The 18245-nt window shown below is 43.1% G+C and overlaps 2 protein-coding genes across 2 annotated transcripts; one reads left to right on the plus strand and one right to left on the minus strand.

Moving 5' to 3' along the window:
• Nucleotides 1-2229: 2229 nt before the first annotated feature.
• On the minus strand, nt 2230-14663 carry LOC134444897 (uracil-DNA glycosylase-like). The gene is made up of 7 exons (XM_063194075.1): nt 14475-14663; nt 13348-13551; nt 10603-10698; nt 10251-10348; nt 9500-9588; nt 6221-6399; nt 2230-2545 (listed from the first exon to the last, which is right to left on the minus strand). Exons 1-7 carry the CDS (start codon nt 14574-14576, stop codon nt 2405-2407), a joined length of 909 nt encoding a protein of 302 aa, XP_063050145.1. The 5' UTR covers nt 14577-14663; the 3' UTR covers nt 2230-2404.
• A 648-nt stretch (nt 14664-15311) lies between these two features.
• Nucleotides 15312-16922, plus strand: LOC134444898 (DNA oxidative demethylase ALKBH2-like). The gene is made up of 3 exons (XM_063194076.1): nt 15312-15460; nt 16123-16341; nt 16720-16922. Exons 1-3 carry the CDS (start codon nt 15316-15318, stop codon nt 16920-16922), a joined length of 567 nt encoding a protein of 188 aa, XP_063050146.1. The 5' UTR covers nt 15312-15315.
• Nucleotides 16923-18245: the final 1323 nt, after the last annotated feature.

Raw genomic sequence — 18245 nt, forward strand, 5'->3', positions numbered from 1 at the left:
AACCCCCCAAAGAAATTGAAAGAGATGAGTGGCAAATACATGTACATTGCACAATTAAAAACTATCAACATACTTGTATTCACTAACTCTCAATTCTATTAGTGTGCTTACCTTTGCAGCCCGAACCCAATTCTGACCGGGTGTCCGAATGTTCACTTCTTTTACGCGCATTGTTACGACGCCTCTTGCGCACTACCTCACAGTGGATTCTATGTTGTTGTTGTAGAATGGACTATTGCCAGCAGACATCATATGGTTGTCACGGTGATTAGACAGCGGTCTTCTTTTGCATGAGTAGCAGCAGAAGAGTTGTGCCAACTTGTAAAATATAGTGATCTTCCCATTGCATATTTGGACAAAAACTCATTTCTCCCTGCGCAGTGCTCATTACTCCACATCTATATACATTAAATAATTGCAACATAAAGTGGCGTCTCCATAAAACTTCCTATCTAAGCCTACGCGCACAATGAGACGCAGTTCTTGAAGAAATATAGCGACATTTAAAAAAAAAAAACACATTTCAATACATCTACATTGCGTTAATAATAAACTACTTCAAAAGTTAATCACAAAAAAATAATAAACTACTTCAGCATCATTGTCACAATTGATGCAGAATACATTTGGCCTATTTTTTTCTGTGTGCAGCATTTTTCTTTTATTGCCATCTTCTTTGTCACTTTGCCTGGTAGGCATATATGCTGGAAACCTCTCAATTTGAAACCTGAGATATACAGTAGTATTGAGGACTAAAATGTTGCCTTTCCCCTTAAACTTCTGCCACTTCAAAAGGCCCATTCGGCCCCATACAATAACTTTTTCTATTGCCTATTATTTGATATGCATGTATTCCTTGTAAGTCGCTTTGGAGAAAAGTGTCTGCTACATGTAAATGTCCTGCGTAGGGTCTGATAGTAAAGGGTGTGTTATGTGCAGACAACAGGATAATCAGCTAGTGTTCCAGCCATGGGTGCCGCTAGGGGGGGAAAGATGTTACAAATTCTAAGGGCCCAAGCACCGACTAGGTAGCCTGGTCCTGACCATCCCATATTACTACCATTTAGGATGGCTCGCGAGGCTACTGACTAGGCCCCATAAGAGGGCCCAAAAGCACTAACCCCTTAAGGGGCCCAAAATTCGAATCTTTCATAGGGCCCAACATTTCTGGTGGCGCCCCTGGTTCCAGCAGAACAGGGCGGAGGGCGCATTACAGTGGCATTAGCCTGGCAGCTACAAAACATCATGAACACCATAAAACAATAAGAGACTCAATCTGTCAGGGTTTTGTCCTAATGGAATTTATTGGCAGAAATATACAGAAACAGCTTGGAACATACAAATATTTACAACTAAAACAGGCAATGAAAAAATAAAAAGATTTTCAACATACATCTCTTCTAAAACATACAAAGGACACACATGAAACAGGCCAAGGTAGTGTTGCAGTGCCCAGTGTCTCAAAAGGTGTTTCTAGTAGAAAGAGGGCTATCTAACCCATGAATACATAACACAATTTACAAAACATACATAATAACAACTAACCTCTGCCCACTAGCAACAAATGCACGACTGGAAGAAATGACGTGATAAACGCACAAAATGGCTATCAACAGCTTCAAAGCAGTGCACTTGCCATCTCCACTAACAAAACACTTTGGTAAATCTGAAGAGCTATACCAAGTCTGTAGTCACTTATCCAGGTCACAAACCCTGCCCAATTCTACCATATGCGGGCAAAACAGTGACACTGATTTACCAGTTGTTTCACATAACTAAGTGACTTCACTTGTGTTGTGTCCAGGACATTTTCCAAGCCCATTGCTATTAATTGATGCAGTAATGAATAAATGGAGTGACAACAGCATCTTCAACTAAGCCAGCTCCTCTGAAGGAAGGAGACCTTACACAAAACTCCACACAGGTAACAAGTAGGCCTACTTTGTTTCCCTCCCTTTAAAAAAAGGCACTGCGCTTCATAAAAAGTGTAAAAGGCATACTAGGTTTCATCTTTCAGGGCGGTTGGTTAAGTTAACCTTGAGGTAGTGGCAAATCATCTAAGTGGTCTACAAGAGCTGGAAACCCTCACTTTCTTCACTAAATAATGACCCCAGTCGATGCTCCCCCTCCCCCCCAGAGGTTTAGAGGTCTTTAAATTTTTGTTTTTTGGTCTTCACCCTCCCTCTACAGTGCATTCTCAACAGGGGTGCTACAGGGGGGTGGGGGGGGTTGAGAAGGATACAGACAGGGGGTAGAGAGGGGGCGGAGCTTAGTTGTCATTGGGGGCATTTTAGTCCAGTTAAATTTTTCGGTAGTAAGAGGGCCGTTGGCAGGCTTATGATGCAGCCAAGGGGGCGGTGGGAGGCAGGGGCCATTTGTTCAAGAGAGGTTGAGAACCACTGCACTAAAGTGCCTTCCAGTCGATGGGCGTCTTGCCGCTCTTCCGGAGTAGCTCGTTGGTCTTGGAGAAGTGTTTGGAGCCGAAGTAGCCCCGGTGGACCGACAATGGGGAGGGGTGCACTGTCTGCAGCACGTGGTGTCGCTTCTGCCAAGAGATCACACCACAATAATAAGCAATACACAAAAAAAACAAACACAAAAGAGCGCAATCACAAGATATACAATGGGTCATTCTATGTCAATTCACACGCCTTCCCCACATGACCCTCTCCAATTTGCCCGATATCTCACATACAGGTAACTTTTAATGTCAGTTGAAAGAATACCAAGATTTTCCAGTCCCTTTTGTTTTCTTACATTACGCTGTTGTTACTTTTTTAGACCAGCAGATGGCAGCAGACAAAACAGACACTGTGATAGGATATAGAGAAAAACATATACTTTGAAGGCCAAGATTAATATGAAGAACTTTGAAAAACAAAGTTTTTCCAAGCTTGAATGTTTGATACAGTGCTACTGTACATGGGGTCAAAAGGGCGTTCCAGTCATCAAGTGCCCACATGGTTAATTTGAGGTACCGTAAGGTCATTTTTCCCAAAGCTGTTTTTGAGTCCCTCCTATGTTATCTTTTAAAGTCTGAGCGCCCTACATTTTTTGAATACACTATACAGTTACCAAATATGATGGAAAATCAATTATAACTCCCAAAGCATACATTGTTTCCAAGATCTGGAACCCCAAAATGGCAAGACTCTTCAACACGCGTTTCACTAATTAAGTTTATGGCTTAATATAGCCAAAAATAATCAAGGCATGCCATTTGTAGGTAGGCAGGGTCATATTGAGGGGCAATGGTGATTTTTAGGCCTGTATCTTCCTTCAAACTAAAACCAGAGGTATTCAAATCTGCTTGTAAATTTTGTATGCAATTCACAGGCTTGAAAAGTTGGCATGGCACCCCAACTTTGGAGGGCTTCATCTCCGCAACCGTTGGACGTAGGGTGCTAATACTTGGTATTCTTTCAATTGCCATCAAAAGGTACCTGTATGTGAGATTTCGGGATAATCCGAGAGGGTCATCTGGGAGATTCTAGGGAATCATGTGAATTGACATGGAATTTGCAATTTGCAATTTCTAAAGCATACTTCACTTGATGTACTTTTAAATCAGAAAATATGACAAATTATATGTTGATTAATCTGTCATTGGGAAATTGGTAATGGCACAGTCAGGAGAAAATATTCTTAAATCCAAAAAGGCGGTCCCCACTGAAAAAGTTTGGGAGCCACTGCCATACCATGTCCTTGATCATAAGCTACAAGTAGTTGCCCATGAGGACCCAGGTTCGAATCAGGCCATTTCCCAGTCCCACCCCATCTCTCTCTCCCACTTAAAGGGGTATGCCACTATTTTGGGGCTTAATACAGTTAAAATCGTTGGCTGGGGTTTATAAAGGTGGTAAAGTGTCTTATTTTTCATGTTAAGCGTTGTCTTGCTTTAAGACAAGTTAAAAGAGTGAATATGTCGCTAAGCTAGTGAAAGTCAATGCATCCGTGTAGCATTGTAGCATGCTACATGGATACATTGACTTTCACTAGCTTAGCGACATATTCCCTCTTTTAACTTGTCTTAAAGCAAGGCAATGGCTTAAATGAAAAATAAGACACTTTACCACCTTTATAAACCCCCGCCAACGATTTTAACTGTATTAAGCCCCAAAATAGTGGCATACCCCTTTAAAGGGACAGTTTGGTCAATTTCAACATGCAGTTGTATTGCTCAGGCTACCCTTGACTTGTCAGTACCTGGTGATGCCACATTTTTCGGCTCAGCCATTTCCAAGATATGAGCAATTCTAATGGGGGCAGCGTTTGTTTACATTTAAAAAAAAAATGAAACATAGGCCAACTCCAAATATTTTTCCAAAAGGTACTGCTGTTTGCTAGTTGTCTGCTGATGTTTTATAACCTTTTGGATGTTTTTGGGAATAAATAAAAATGTTTTTTTGAAATGTAAACAAAGAGCTGCCCCCATTACAATGACCAGGATCTCGGAAACGGTTGAAGAAGAAGAAAAAAAAATCTCAGGCACTGACAAGTCCAGGGTAGTGTGAGCATTACAACTGCATGTTGAAATTGACCAAACTGTCCCTTTAAGGTCTCGGCACGCTTGCTGCGAGCCGCAAATCACGCACGTCACCGCGAGCAACCGACTGTACATGCTTGCTTTAAAAGCAGTTGACCGAGACGCAAAATACTGGCGGTATCATCCAGGGGGCAGAGAGCACGCAGCATTGGGATGCGGGCATTGGGAACACAGACGGCAAGGAAAATAAAAACCAAAAAGAGGGGCTCCCTGGGCAAGGAAACAATAATGCTACTGCTACTATATGTGCACGCTCCTTTATCAAAGTGCAATGGGAAGCATGATCGCAAATGTTTGTAATTTCAGACAAACTCAATGAGTTGCTGGCATTTTCGTCTTCACCAGAAGCGCAAGCTTGGAACTGTGCAGTCTTTCTTACGATCGCCCCCAGCGAGTTTGAAGATATCGCACCTGATGCATGCATATGGCTGCCGTGTCCAACGCGCGCGAATTTGACATTAAATACGCATGTTAACGCATTCATGAAGGAATAGTGCACGCGCACGCGAATCCTACAGCAAGCATGCAAGCATACTAAGCATGCTTAGTACTTCCTACCGCTCTTCACCGTCTCTATAAAGTTAAACTAGACAGCCTGTGCAGTCGCCTTCGACTGCTTAAGGTATATCCCCGAAACGCGACGCTTCCAGTCCCCCATCATTCCTACCACTCCCGTCCACCATTTTGTAAACGTATATGATACATACAGACGTGACATGACGTGCATAGGCTTAAAACCAAACGACTATTGTGAAAATGAAGCAAAAAATGGGGCAAATGGTAATACTGTTTTAATGGTTCAGTGGATATACCACATTAGGTACAGTGTAATAACCAGTGTAACAATATTGAATACAATATAATACCAGTGTAACGCCATTTTTTAAACTTACATCATGTGTTTGTGCGTAAGTGGTATTACATGGTATTGCATATTGTTACACTCGTTATTACACTGTACCTGATATTGCATATTGTTACACTGGTATTACACTAGTATTACATGGTATTAAATATTGTTACATTGGTTATTACACTGTACCTAATATGGTAGATTCACTGAAATGGTGAACCATTAAAATAAGGTGTTACCGGGCAAATCAATCCTCCCAGTCAGAAGTTATGGGCCAAATGAAAATTCCGCCATTTTGAAAGTGTTGTCTTCCAAACTCGAATCAGTTCATGAACCTACCCTAGAGCATTCACACACAAAATCTAGGACAAATCCATCCACCCGGTCAGTAGTTATGGGCCAAACAATAATTCGGCCATCTTGAATTCAGCCATCTTGAAAGTGTTGACCTCCAAACTCTAATCAGTTCATGAACCTACCCTCGAGCATTTACACACGAAATCTGAGACAAATCCATCCACCCGGTCAGAAGTTATGGACCAAACAAAAATTCGGCCATCTTGAATTCAGCCATCTTGAAAGTGTTGACCTCCCAACTCGAAGCAGTTCATGAACCTGCCCTAGAGCATTCACCCAAAAAAATCTGGGACAAATCCAAACATCCGTTCAAAAGTTATCGCGTTAACACGAAAGACCTTACGCGGCGGCGGCGGAGGCGGCGCACGCAAAACCATTACATCCCCGACGCTCCGCGTTTCGGGGATATAAATAATAAAGCCAATAAAATATCTTGTAAATAATAAGAAGAAACCAAGTGGGACCTTGTTGATGGCGGCCCCCTTCTTCTGTGCATAGGCGCCCCACAGCATGAAAACCAGGCCGTCAAGGTTGGTGCTGAGCCACTGGATCACCGCGTCGGTGAACGTCTCCCAGCCACGGTCCTTATGGGAGTTGGCCTGGTGGGCTCGCACAGTTAATACAGCATTGAGCAGCAGCACTCCTGCAGGGAAGGAGGGAGAGGGAGAGAGAGAGATAGGGAGAGAGAGAGAGACACACAGAGAGAAAGAGAGAGACAGAGAGAGAGAGAGAGAGAGAGAGACAGAGACAGAGAGAGAATAAATGAAAAAAAGGATGAAGATAAATGAAAAGAAATGAAAATGAGGGAGACAAACAGAGGGGGGGGGGGGGGGGATAAGGAGTGCAGAAGGGAGTTGAATGATTTTGTCACAACCACATCAATCCTCCAAACCACTATGCATATTGCCTAATGTTCATAATTATACAGTATGTAACAAAAGTGTGTCAGTAACAATGTTGCACATACTGTGCAAGCGGGTACATGCCATAAAACCCCCAGCGACCCAGAGTCGCAAACTTGCAATATTACAAAATTACATTTGGGTCATTTCACGTGAAATCAGACACTTTGGGACCCGACCGATCCGGATTTCAATCATACTTGGTGTGCCTTTTTAGTAGCAAGGTAGCACCCCAGAACTGCATTGGTTTGAATCTGACACTAATATTAAGGGAGAAACAGACTAGGAAAGGTTCACATTTTAGGGTAGGACACTATACATTCAGCCTTGAATATATCAGTCAGTGTTAGTCACAAAAAGATGCCTGTGGTATTGTTTGAAAGCTCTTTTCTGGCTCTACATATTACACAATCAGCTTGGAATACAACAACTCTCAGAATATGAATTATGATAAATTGAAAAGTTAAAAATTGAATATCTAAAAAAACTATATTTTAAAATGGCCAGTTCCTTGTCCAAACGTAGCCGGCAATGTCATTAGCAACACCTCAAATGCTGGTGTTCGGTTCTTTATTCATTTCAGAGAGAATTTGACTCACAAATATGGCATCACACAGACCACTTACTAATAATATGGTAATACCATAGTAGCATCACATGACAAAACAAAAACAAAACAAAAATGGTCAGTTTCCATGGTCCCAGGTTTCAGAAACTAAGGCAGATGTCCATTTATACACACCAAATGATGATATGTGAATGTTTGAACATTCCTTCTCTGTGTACCTGTGTCATCTTCCCTTTACCGTACTTTAAAGAGATAATCAATGGCTACACTCTCATTTTGTACTCTACCAGTGCATTTGAAGCAGCAGCTGTGTCTTTTGTAGATAATGTATAAGTACGTCCCGTTGCAGTTATAGGTTCCACTACCAGAAGCACATCCTGATGATCCATGACAAGTCTATCTGGTCTGAAGGGAAAAGTGAAGGATGGAGATGGTCCATGAGGAAGTTCAGTTTCACCTCTCCAGTGCTCGGCATACAGTCCTCAACACATGCTAGCCACCAGTTGCCATCATATACAGCTACAACATACCCTTTGATGCTTGAAAATGTAACGCATTCCTTTACTGAGCTCACTCTTTCAAACTCTGCCTTCTCTGAATGCTGAAAATGGCCTAACTTCCACTGTGTCCATTGACAATGGGCAGAAGCTGTGTAGTTTTTGAGTACCTGCAATAGTTCTTGCAGATTCCAACCTTTTCAACAGGTTCTCAGCTTCATGATGGTACATCACTCTTGTGGCAAACTGGCAATGGATGTTCTTGAGAGAGATGCACCATCATGAAGCTGAGAACCTGTTGAAGAGGTTTGAATCTGCAAGAACTATTCCAGGTACTCAAAAACTACACAGCTTCTGCCCATTGTCAATGGACATTAGGCCATTTTCCGCATTCAGAGAAGGAGTTGAAAGAGTGAGCTCAGTAAAGGAATGTGTTACATTTTCAAGCATCAAAGGGTATGTTGTAGCTGTATATGATGGCAACTGGTGGCTAGCATGTGTTGAGGAATGTATGCCGAGCACTGGAGAGGTGAAACTGAACTTCTTGCATCCTCATGGACCATCTCCATCCTTCACTTTTCCCTTCAGACCAGATAGACTTGTCATGGATCATCAGGATGTGCTTCTGGTAGTGGAACCTATAACTGCAACGGGACGTACTTATACATTATCTACAAAAGACACAGCTGCTGCTTCAAATGCACTGGTAGAGTACAAAATGAGAGTGTAGCTATTGATTATCTCTTTAAAGTACGGTAAAGGGAAGATGACACAGGTACACAGAGAAGGAATGTTCAAACATTCACATATCATCATTTGGTGTGTATAAATGGACATCTGCCTTAGTTTCTGAAACCTGGGACCATGGAAACTGACCATTTTTGTTTTGTTTTTGTTTTGTCATGTGATGCTACTATGGTATTACCATATTATTAGTAAGTGGTCTGTATGATGCCATATTTGTGAGTCAAATTCTCTCTGAAATGAATAAAGAACCGAACACCAGCATTTGAGGTGTTGCTAATGACATTGCCGGCTACGTTTGGACAAGGAACTGGCCATTTTAAAACATAGTTTTTTTAGATATTCAATTTTTAACTTTTCAATTTATCATAATTCATATTCTGAGAGTTGTTGTATTCCAAGCTGATTGTGTAATATGTAGAGCCAGAAAAGAGCTTTCAAACAATACCACAGGCATCTTTTTGTGACTAACACTGACTGATATATTCAAGGCTGAATGTATAGTGTCCTACCCTAAAATGTGAACCTTTCCTAGTCTGTTTCTCCCTTAATATTAGTGTCAGATTCGAACCAATGCAGTTCTGGGGTGCTACCTTGCTACTAAAAAGGCACACCAAGTATGATTGAAATCCGGGTCGGTCGGGTCCCAAAGTGTCTGTTTTCACGTGAAATGACCCATTTGATAAACCATGTTTACATTATTGAAAGGTCTGGCAGCTTCTGTTTTGCTCTACAACACGTTACACTTAGCTGTTGCTTGTATTTAGGGTATTGGTTACAGTCCCTGGAGCAGTGTGGGGTTAAGTCCCTTGCTCAAGGGCACTCAGCCATAGATGGAGGTGTAGAAGATGGTAAGGGTGGGATTCAAACCTGCAACCCTCTGATCTTAAGACCACCTTCCTGACCATTAGGCCACGGTTGCCCAAGATGGCAGAATGATTAAATAATCCTCGCTATCTGGTCATAAAGTACTTCGGCTTGGGACCCTGCCGCCTATATTCAACCTTCTGGGGGGCTAAGATAAAAACGTACCTTGTTTGGCCCATCCAGTCAGGTCACCGTGTCCAGGGTGCTGGAAGCCCTCGATATCAGTGCACAGCTCCTTGTACATGTTCTCCAAGCTGTACAGTAGCAAAGATGCCAGAACACATCAGATAAAAAATAATGTAGTGGGCTATGGGCATGATCACTAATGCCCTTTGGCATACCACCTCTGAGGTAAACATTCAATTGTATGTGTGCATGTACTGCATGCAAAAATGCAAGTGATGCACAAATGTGCTGTATGTGTATGAAGGTTTTTAATAACCGTAACCACTAAGTCACAGGGTTGGGACTGGGTCTGCAGTGTACAGGATGACCTCAGTTACACATGTTTGTATGTGTGCATGTGTGCAAGTATACTGTACATGTGGTATGCATATGCGTATGAGTGCACGTGTGCACATGTACTGTATGTATACATATGAAATCGTCTATGCATCTATAATATGTATGCCTACCTGGGTGGGGCAGGGTGCATCGGAGTGTGCATGCATGTATGTGTAACGGAGGCTAACTAGCACAGAGTTGGCGTAGAACGTTGGTAAACCTCCCTCCGATAGCCTCATACAGTCTCGTGCCGTTGCGGTATTGTACTGTGTCTCCCATTGCCGAATCGTTGTAGTTGACGAGGTCGCACGTTCGATCCCCGAGGGGGGTCAACAGGTGCAAGATGACCTCCGTCGCATGTATGTAGTATACTAAGCATGTTTATTCATCCACCTATAAAAGGCATGCCTACCTGGGTGGGGGACGTACAGGTTTCTGCACGCTGAAGCACAGCCCGTGAGCCTGGCCTGGGCCATGGTACGGATCCTGCCCCAGAACCACAACCTTCACCTAAAACCAGACAGAGACACTTAATAGTACATAGCAGGGATACGGTGCCATCAACCACATACTGTAAATTGTGGGACCTGAACAGACCTTGGTTGAGCCCAATAAGAAGATTTAATCACTTGGCAGAATGGAGACCCCTTTTTCAGAGGGTAAATAGTTACCCCTAATCAACTGAACCTAGGCTAGGACACACACTGGCATACAATGAGAGAGAGAGAGAGAGAGAGAAAGTGCAAATGAGGTGTGTCTCTCACATCTTTAATGTCACACATCTGGGTCCATGTGAAGACCTGGTCAGGGGGAGGGTAGACTGTGTGCTTCTTCCTCTCATCTGCTACAAAGGACATCAGCTGTGGAAGACAGAAGTACACAACATTTGCGGTGAAATTTAGGTTTTCAAAAGTGGCGCTTTTGAGCCATTCGCGTTTGGAGGTTAGGGTGCGCACATCCACAAAACAATTATCCAGAGAAAAGTGGTAGACAGCATGAAAGAGTGAGCATGGAGCTCCAAAATATATAAACTTCTGGTGTATCTGATGATTATTATGCTAATGATTATCAGTTTCATAAGATCTCAGTTAACACTGGTGGGTCAAATATGTAGCCAAGATTTAACTCTCTTTTTCAAGCCAGATCCATTCATCAGCACAGTTCCCACAAAAGGGTCATTCCATGTCAATTCACACATGACCCTCTCCGATTTGCCCGTTATCTCACATACAGGTACCTTTTAATGTCAATTGAAAGAATACCAAGTATTAGCACCCTACGTTCAACGGTTGCAGAGATGAAGCCCTCCAAAGTTGGGGTGTCATGCCCACTTTTGAAGCCTATGAATTGCATACAAAATTTACAAGCAGATTTTGACACCTCTAGTTTTAGTTTGAAGGAAGATACAGGCCTAAAAATCACCATGGCCCCTCAATATGACCCTGTCTACCAGATGATGTACTTACAAATAGCATGCCTTGATTATTTTTGGCTATATTAAGCCTTAAAAACTGAATTTGTGAAAAGCGTGATGAAGAGTCTTGCCATTTTGGGGTTCCAGATCTTGGAAACTATGTATGCTTTGGGAGTTCTAATTGATTTTACATTATATTTGGGAACTCTACAGTGTATTCCAAAAAAAGTAAGGCACTCAGACTTTTAATGATGGAATAGGAGGGACTCAAAAACAGCTTTTGGACAAAATGACCTTACGGTACCCTCTACTTCAGGCCTCAAATTAACCATGTGGGCTCTTGATGACTGGAACGCCCTTTTAACCCCATGTACAGTATCACTGTATCAAACATTCAAGCTTGGAAAAACTTTGTTTTTCAAAGTTCTTCATATTAATCTTGGCCTTCAAAGTATATGTTTTTGCCTATGTGTTATCACAGTGTCTGTTTTGTCTGCTGCCATCTGCTGGTCAAAAAAACGCAACAACCGTGTAATGTAAGAAAACAAAAGGGGCTGGAAAATCTTGCCCATAATTTACCAATAAAGTAGCCAAGAAATCTAGACGCCCCTAGGGGTTAAGCTCGCTAGGCTACCAATAAAGCACTTAAATTCTACGGTATATTACTATGTATTAATTATGATTTTAACAAGCATTATGCAGAATGTTCGATGATGATTACATTTCTAACAGGACACCCCCACCCACATGTCTGGTAGAAAGCAAGGTGAGGCCACCTTGGGACTGGCATCATGATTGAGCATTAAGCAGTCACACTTAGGAAATTATTTAAACTATAAATATTCATCATGCTTGTTAAAATCATAATTAGTATATAGCAATATACTGTATAATAATTACAGTGCTTTATTGGTAAATTATGGGCAAAATTTTCCAGCCCCTTTTGTTTTCTTACATTACGCTGTTGTTACTTTTTTAGACCAGCAGATGGCAGCAGACAAAACAGACACTGTGATAAGATATAGAGAAAAACATATACTTTGAAGTCCAAGATTAACATGAAGAACTTTGAAAAACAAAGTTTTTCCAAGCTTGAATGTTTGATACAGTGCTACTGTACATGGGGTTAAAAGGGCGTTCCAGTCTTCAAGAGCCCACATGGTTAATTTGAGGCCTGAAGTAGAGGGTACCGTAAGGTAATTTTGTCCCAAAGTTGTTTTTGAGTCCCTCCTATTTTATCTTTTAAAGTCTGAGTGCCCTAGATTTTTTGGAATACACTGCACAGTTCCCAAATATGATGGAAAATCAATTAGAACTCCCAAAGCATACATAGTTTCCAAGATCTGGAACCCCAAAATGGCAAGACTCTTCAACACACGTTTCACAAATTCAGTTTTTAAGGCTTAATGTAGCCAAAAATAATCAAGGCATGCTATTTGTAAGTACATCATCTGGTAGACAGGGTCATATTGAGGGGCCATGGTGATTTTTAGGCCTGTATCTTCCTTCAAACTAAAACCAGAGGTGTCAAAATCTGCTTGTAAATTTTGTATGCAATTCACAGGCTTGAAAAGTGGGCATGGCACCCCAACTTTGGAGGGCTTCATCTCCGCAACCGTTAGACGTAGGGTTACGCGGCGCTATTCCGACATGTCGCTATTCCGACATTGATGTCTATTGTCGGAATACCGGCGCGAGTTATGCAATTTCTTTGTTTTGTGCTACGTTGCTCAGCTTTTACTAAGTTTAGGGAGAGTGCATACAGTTACCCTAACCCTAACCCTGACCCTGACCCTAACCCTAACCCTAACCCTAACCTTACGGTATGTCGGCTGTCTGAATAGCGGTATGTCGGAATAGCGGTATGTCGGAATAGCGATTGCCCCCCTAGACGTAGGGTGCTAATATTTGGTATTCTTTCAATTGACATCAAGAGGTACCTGTATGTGAGATATAGGGTAAATCTGAGAGGGTCACCTGGGGAGATTCTGGGGAATCATGTGAATTGACATGGAATGACCCAAATGCAAAGGCATTTATTTCGCTGTTCTCTGCCATTCATTCCACTTAACAGCACAGTGCAGTTCCTTCTTACCCCTTTGAAGTAATCCTTGGTGAACTCTTTCTGCAAAGCTCTCCTCCAGCTCTCCCCCATGCCTTCCGGGGCACTGTGGGCTGCCAGTCGCTCCTGGGCAGCTTGCTTATTGCGGGCAATGCGGTCCAGCTGCTCCGGGCTTAGTGGAGGCGAAGGGATCACCGACACAGTCTCGGTGTTCTCCGTCTTCATCTTCTTGTTTACCTTCATGATTTTGGTGTATTTCGTTAGTATACAGCGCCTTTGTACGACTAGTACTTTGTACACACTCAGAGACCCGCTGTGGCAGCAGAATGTCGATCTCAGTGAGTTCATAATCGTGGCAACACATCCGAATAGACTCGAGAGGCAATGGACAGGATTCCCTTAGTAGCTGGTCAAATATGACAGTGAAATAACCAATTTTTGACTGAGAGTCCTATGAAAAGCCATTTGCTTCAGTAGTCGGAAATCACGTGATAGACTGAGAAATGATGTTCAGATTCCCTTTTCGCCGGAATTAACTGGGTGACAAAAAACTTGTCGTAACAAAGTTACTTCCTATATTCGTAATAATTTGACGCAGATTAACGGCTTCGCTGCCAATAGCTAGTTTTATTATTATTTTACAAACTGACATCATTGTTTACGTCACTGTGACCTTGCCTCCTCCACTTGCCTCCTCCACTTACTTCTCGTCATGATGACATCACTGACAACAGCATTATATTTCAATATCTTGCAAAAGCTCAATTGTAAAGTCTTTTTCTCATTTGCAATTGGGATGCTGAATGAAAAACAGTCCCTCAAAAGTTGTTGTGGCGAGGCTGACAGCTGGGAAACTTTATCGTTTTCTCCACGGAGGAGGGGTCAGGAGGCGGGACGAGGAGACAAGCACAAGTGGAGGAGGCAAGGACACATATTGGGATGCACACCATGTGTTGTGCTTCCGGGATGCAAGGGAAGTGTGCGCTTGCAAAGTGCATTAAAAAAGTAGCCTACAAAATTGAGCATTGTGGTTTGCTGTCACGTTTGCGTGCATGAATTGAAAAACGCAAATAATGCCACTCAACTCAAATAATTAGTTAACAAGACAACATTGTATAAGGTAAGGTCATTAAAGTTAAACTGTAGGTCACGACACTCACATTCTCCTTTGCGTCTTCGGCATCATCCTTTACTTCTTTAGCAACGCGCTTTTTGTTGTCAGCTGGAGGAAAGAAATTTCGAATGCTTTTTTGTCCAATCATTATTAAGCGATAAGTGTTCTGGGTTGTTTTGCGAAAGATATCCAATACAGGCAGAGCGCTCTGTTGATCTGAGATATGTCGCGATTGAATTGGGGTTCCCGCCAAATTTGCGTAACCAGACACATTACGTGACGCAGCATTTGCATACAGATCGAGGACCCCCACCCCCAGACTTATGGAGAAGGCATTTATTTTAATCCAAGAAAGTGGATCTAACTGTCGTAGTGCTAGATGAGGTACCGGTATTTGACTTCAATGCAGAATTCTGTGCTGAAGCGTAAGATGACAATATTGTTGAGGACTTTTTCCCCATTTTGAATGCTATTGGGATTTTCACCTTGATATAACAAACAGCTGCTTGCCACACAGTGGGCCATTAATCTTAATTTTGCATTTCATTGACTATTTGTGAAGTAAATTCAGAGCTGAACTAGATAGAATTTAAATTGTAGGGCTATTTGTTTTGTACACTTTATCATAGTGAATGGGCTACAGATAAACTGCTCTTACATCGGTGAAAATAGACCAAATTGAGAACAGCGTATTTTTCCCAGGGCCTCAGATTTCCTTAAAAATGCCACTGCTTCTATTTCTACTTCAGTGTCTTGTTCAAATTGGAGCAGGCTTCACTCGACTCTGAGGGTGCTGGCCCAAATGTTCAACTCAGTTTTTCATTTTATACTTCAGTGTTTTCCAACTGCAGATGTGTGTGTGTGTGTGTGGGGGGGGGTATCAGATCATGGACAAGTTTGTGACACGCAGCAAGAGGCCTGCAAGATCTCCAGTCAAGGCCCGGCTCAGTAAGAAGGCCAGAGGAGAACCTGAGGAGGAAAAGAAGAGGCTGAAGACTTGCTGTGAGGATGAGGAAGTCGCGGGCCTGCTGGGTAGGTACATGTTGTCACGACGGCTGTGAAAGGATATTTTGTAAATATTGTATTTGATTTATTAAGCTGCTTTAGCAAAAGAAACCATTGTGTAATGAAAGAAAGATTAATTGGAAATGTAATATCCTTTAATGACTGGGGCTTGGGGGTCCGGGGGGCCCGATGCGGCCCGCCAGGAGGTTCAATCTGGCCCCAGCATTGTAGAGGAAACAAGCTAAGAATACATTACAACATTTACTGCACTTTTCTGAGTTCAGATTCTCCTGATATACCCGCTGCAGGGGCGAAGCAGAGGGGGGGGTATAGGGGCCAGGAACCCCTGGCCTCACCACTTGGGGGGGCCCCCTGCCAGTGGCTTTCGATTGCCAAACATCTTGTAGGGGCACCATTCTACGATATTTCGTGGGCCCAACGCCTCTGACACATCTCCCGCCCCCCCTGTCCCAATACCAGTGCTCCGCCCCTGACCCGCTGTCATCCACCTTAAGATGATTGAATAGCAATGCGATTCTAATATGAAGCAGACATTTGCAAGATTTCCCAATGATGTTACTGGTCCGGCACACTTGAGGTCAAAAAGGCCAGGCTGTATGTGGCCTGTGAACTGAGTTGAGTTTGACACCACTGTTTTAATGTCTGTATTCTGTTTGGCCTTAATAAAGATGATGAGAAAGAAAGATCTGGAGAAAAGCAGCAGGAAAAAGAAGAAGAAGAAGACGACGACGACGTGGAGTGGGAGTCACCTGAGGGGTTCTCTGCACCGATACCGTGGCGCAAGATCGAAGCGGAGGGTTTGGACTGCGACTACGGCCTGTTGTTCAAGAAGGCCAAGGCAACTGAGCTCTTCCACAAGCTGGAGAGGGAGGTGGAGTACTTCACCGGTGAGGCGTGGCCTAATACATCTCTGCTATAATGATGTGATGATGCATGCTAACGAGAGAGAGAGAGAGAGAGAGAGAGAGAGAGAGAGAGAGAGAGAGAGATATGATGATGCATGCTAACTTGTGTGTGTGTGTGTGTGTGTGTGTGTGTGTGTGTGTGTGTGTGTGTGTGTGTGTGTGTGTGTGTATGTGTGTATGTGAGAGAGAGAGACAGACAGATGGAGAGAGAGGGAGAGAGAGAGAGAGAGAGAGAGAGAGAGAGAGAGAGAGAGAGATATGATGATGCATGCTAACTTGTGTGTGTGTGTGTGTGTGTGTGTGTGTGTGTGTGTGTGTGTGTGTGTGTGTGTGTGTGTGTGTTACGACTTCTGCACACAGGTGAGCAGACCAAAGTGCAGGTGTTTGGTAAGAGCTACAGTGTGCCGCGTAAGCAGGCGACGTACGGGGACGAGGGGCTGATGTACTCCTTCTCTGGGGTGCACCTGCTGGCCCGCCCCTGGACCCCCACGCTGGAGGGCATACGCGACGCTGTCACCACGGCCACCGGACACACTTTCAACTTCGTGCTCATCAACAGGTAAGACTTTATCTGGCTATTGTTGCCTTTAGGATATATCACAAGTGAGGTAGGTGTAAGTCTGGGAAGCGTTTGTTAATTTTCTCGTAGGGGATGTCAACCTAAGATGTCGACGTGGTGGATCTGTAAACAGACTAACAAGCTTCCGTTTGTCTATCCTGTCTTGCCCTCCCTCTGCCTTTTGTGGATTGGCTCCCAAACTCAGGCAAACATTTCTGCCATGGTTTCCATGCTGTATTTAGAGCAAAACGATGGTGGAAGGCAGCATGGTATTCCACCCTGGAGGTAGTATAAGAACTGGAGAGTGAATAAGGCCCGCCTCCAGTCATTTCAATGGGAAATGCTAGGCTAGTGAATTCAGCCAAAATTTAACAAATTTTTCAGCTTCAAAGATGGAGTCGTTTCTGCCGCCAGTTTATTCAGCCAATTACGTGCCACGTTAACCTTTAAGAGAGTGGGTTTTTGAGCATTCTATAAAAAGAATGCATTCTATAACAATGCAAGATTCTACAATTCCATATTGTATTGAATGACGCCCAGAATTCTATAGAACTTTCACTGCCCGAACATTCCCGTCACACCGGTGTGACGGTAGCCTGGGAACTCCCATACTGCCTTTAGTTCTACACAATCGTTTCGATCTGAAAGACAGTATGGCGAGGATGACTCATAACGTACAAGATCATGGGATCTGTGTCATAATGGCCAAGCATTCCGACCTTAACAGTTTCTCTGCCCAATCAGAGAGCAGTGCAGTGTGTCATAATAGCCAAGTATTCCGGCCCCATACGGAATTTACAATAGGCAACTCCCCAGACCTAATCTCACTTGTGATTAGGTCGGGTGTTAACCAGGCAAGTGTGACGGTACACTCTTAATGACTGACATACGATTGACCAGAAAGATATATGGAAGATGCATGGAGGTGCCCAACCACACACCTGTATAGGTATGTGTGCCCAACACTAAACTCACGCACCCACCAATCGCATCCACCCTCTTTGAGCGAAGTGGCGTCGGAAATTAGCAAAATGGTGAGAATTGCGACGAGGAGGTGCCTTTCTAATCGGCGAAGCTAATCAGCCAAATCCTGACCCCCTGTATTCCACATGGCTAGGTGAGACTGAATACACCTGACCCAATACACTAGCATTCCTTCTGGGGCTGGGATTTGATGATTGGTGATTTAAATGTTAAGTATGTAGCATTGTGGTCAGAGTTGGTATTGCATCTGTGCTGCTCTTATCAACTGTACTGCCTATTCCCAAATTTGATCTGTTAATGAATATGTACGTACTAAGAATTTAAACAAAGTAAAAGTTTACTA

This window comes from Engraulis encrasicolus, unplaced genomic scaffold (genome assembly GCF_034702125.1).
Source record: "Engraulis encrasicolus isolate BLACKSEA-1 unplaced genomic scaffold, IST_EnEncr_1.0 scaffold_835_np1212, whole genome shotgun sequence".
Taxonomy (NCBI): Eukaryota; Metazoa; Chordata; class Actinopteri; order Clupeiformes; family Engraulidae; genus Engraulis; species Engraulis encrasicolus.

Coding starts and splice junctions, on each gene's coding strand:
- LOC134444897 (XM_063194075.1), bottom strand. CDS start 14,576: ATGATTGGACAAAAAAGCATTCGAAATTTCTTTCCTCCAGCTGACAAC. Junction 10,699..13,347: donor CCAAGGATTACTTCAAAGGG/GTAAGAAGGAAC, acceptor TGTCTTCCACAG/CTGATGTCCTTTGTAGCAGA. Junction 2,546..6,220: donor AGGGGGCCGCCATCAACAAG/GTCCCACTTGGT, acceptor ATCTCTTGGCAG/AAGCGACACCACGTGCTGCA.
- LOC134444898 (XM_063194076.1), top strand. CDS start 15,316: ATGGACAAGTTTGTGACACGCAGCAAGAGGCCTGCAAGATCTCCAGTC. Junction 15,461..16,122: donor GGAAGTCGCGGGCCTGCTGG/GTAGGTACATGT, acceptor GCCTTAATAAAG/ATGATGAGAAAGAAAGATCT. Junction 16,342..16,719: donor GGAGGTGGAGTACTTCACCG/GTGAGGCGTGGC, acceptor TTCTGCACACAG/GTGAGCAGACCAAAGTGCAG.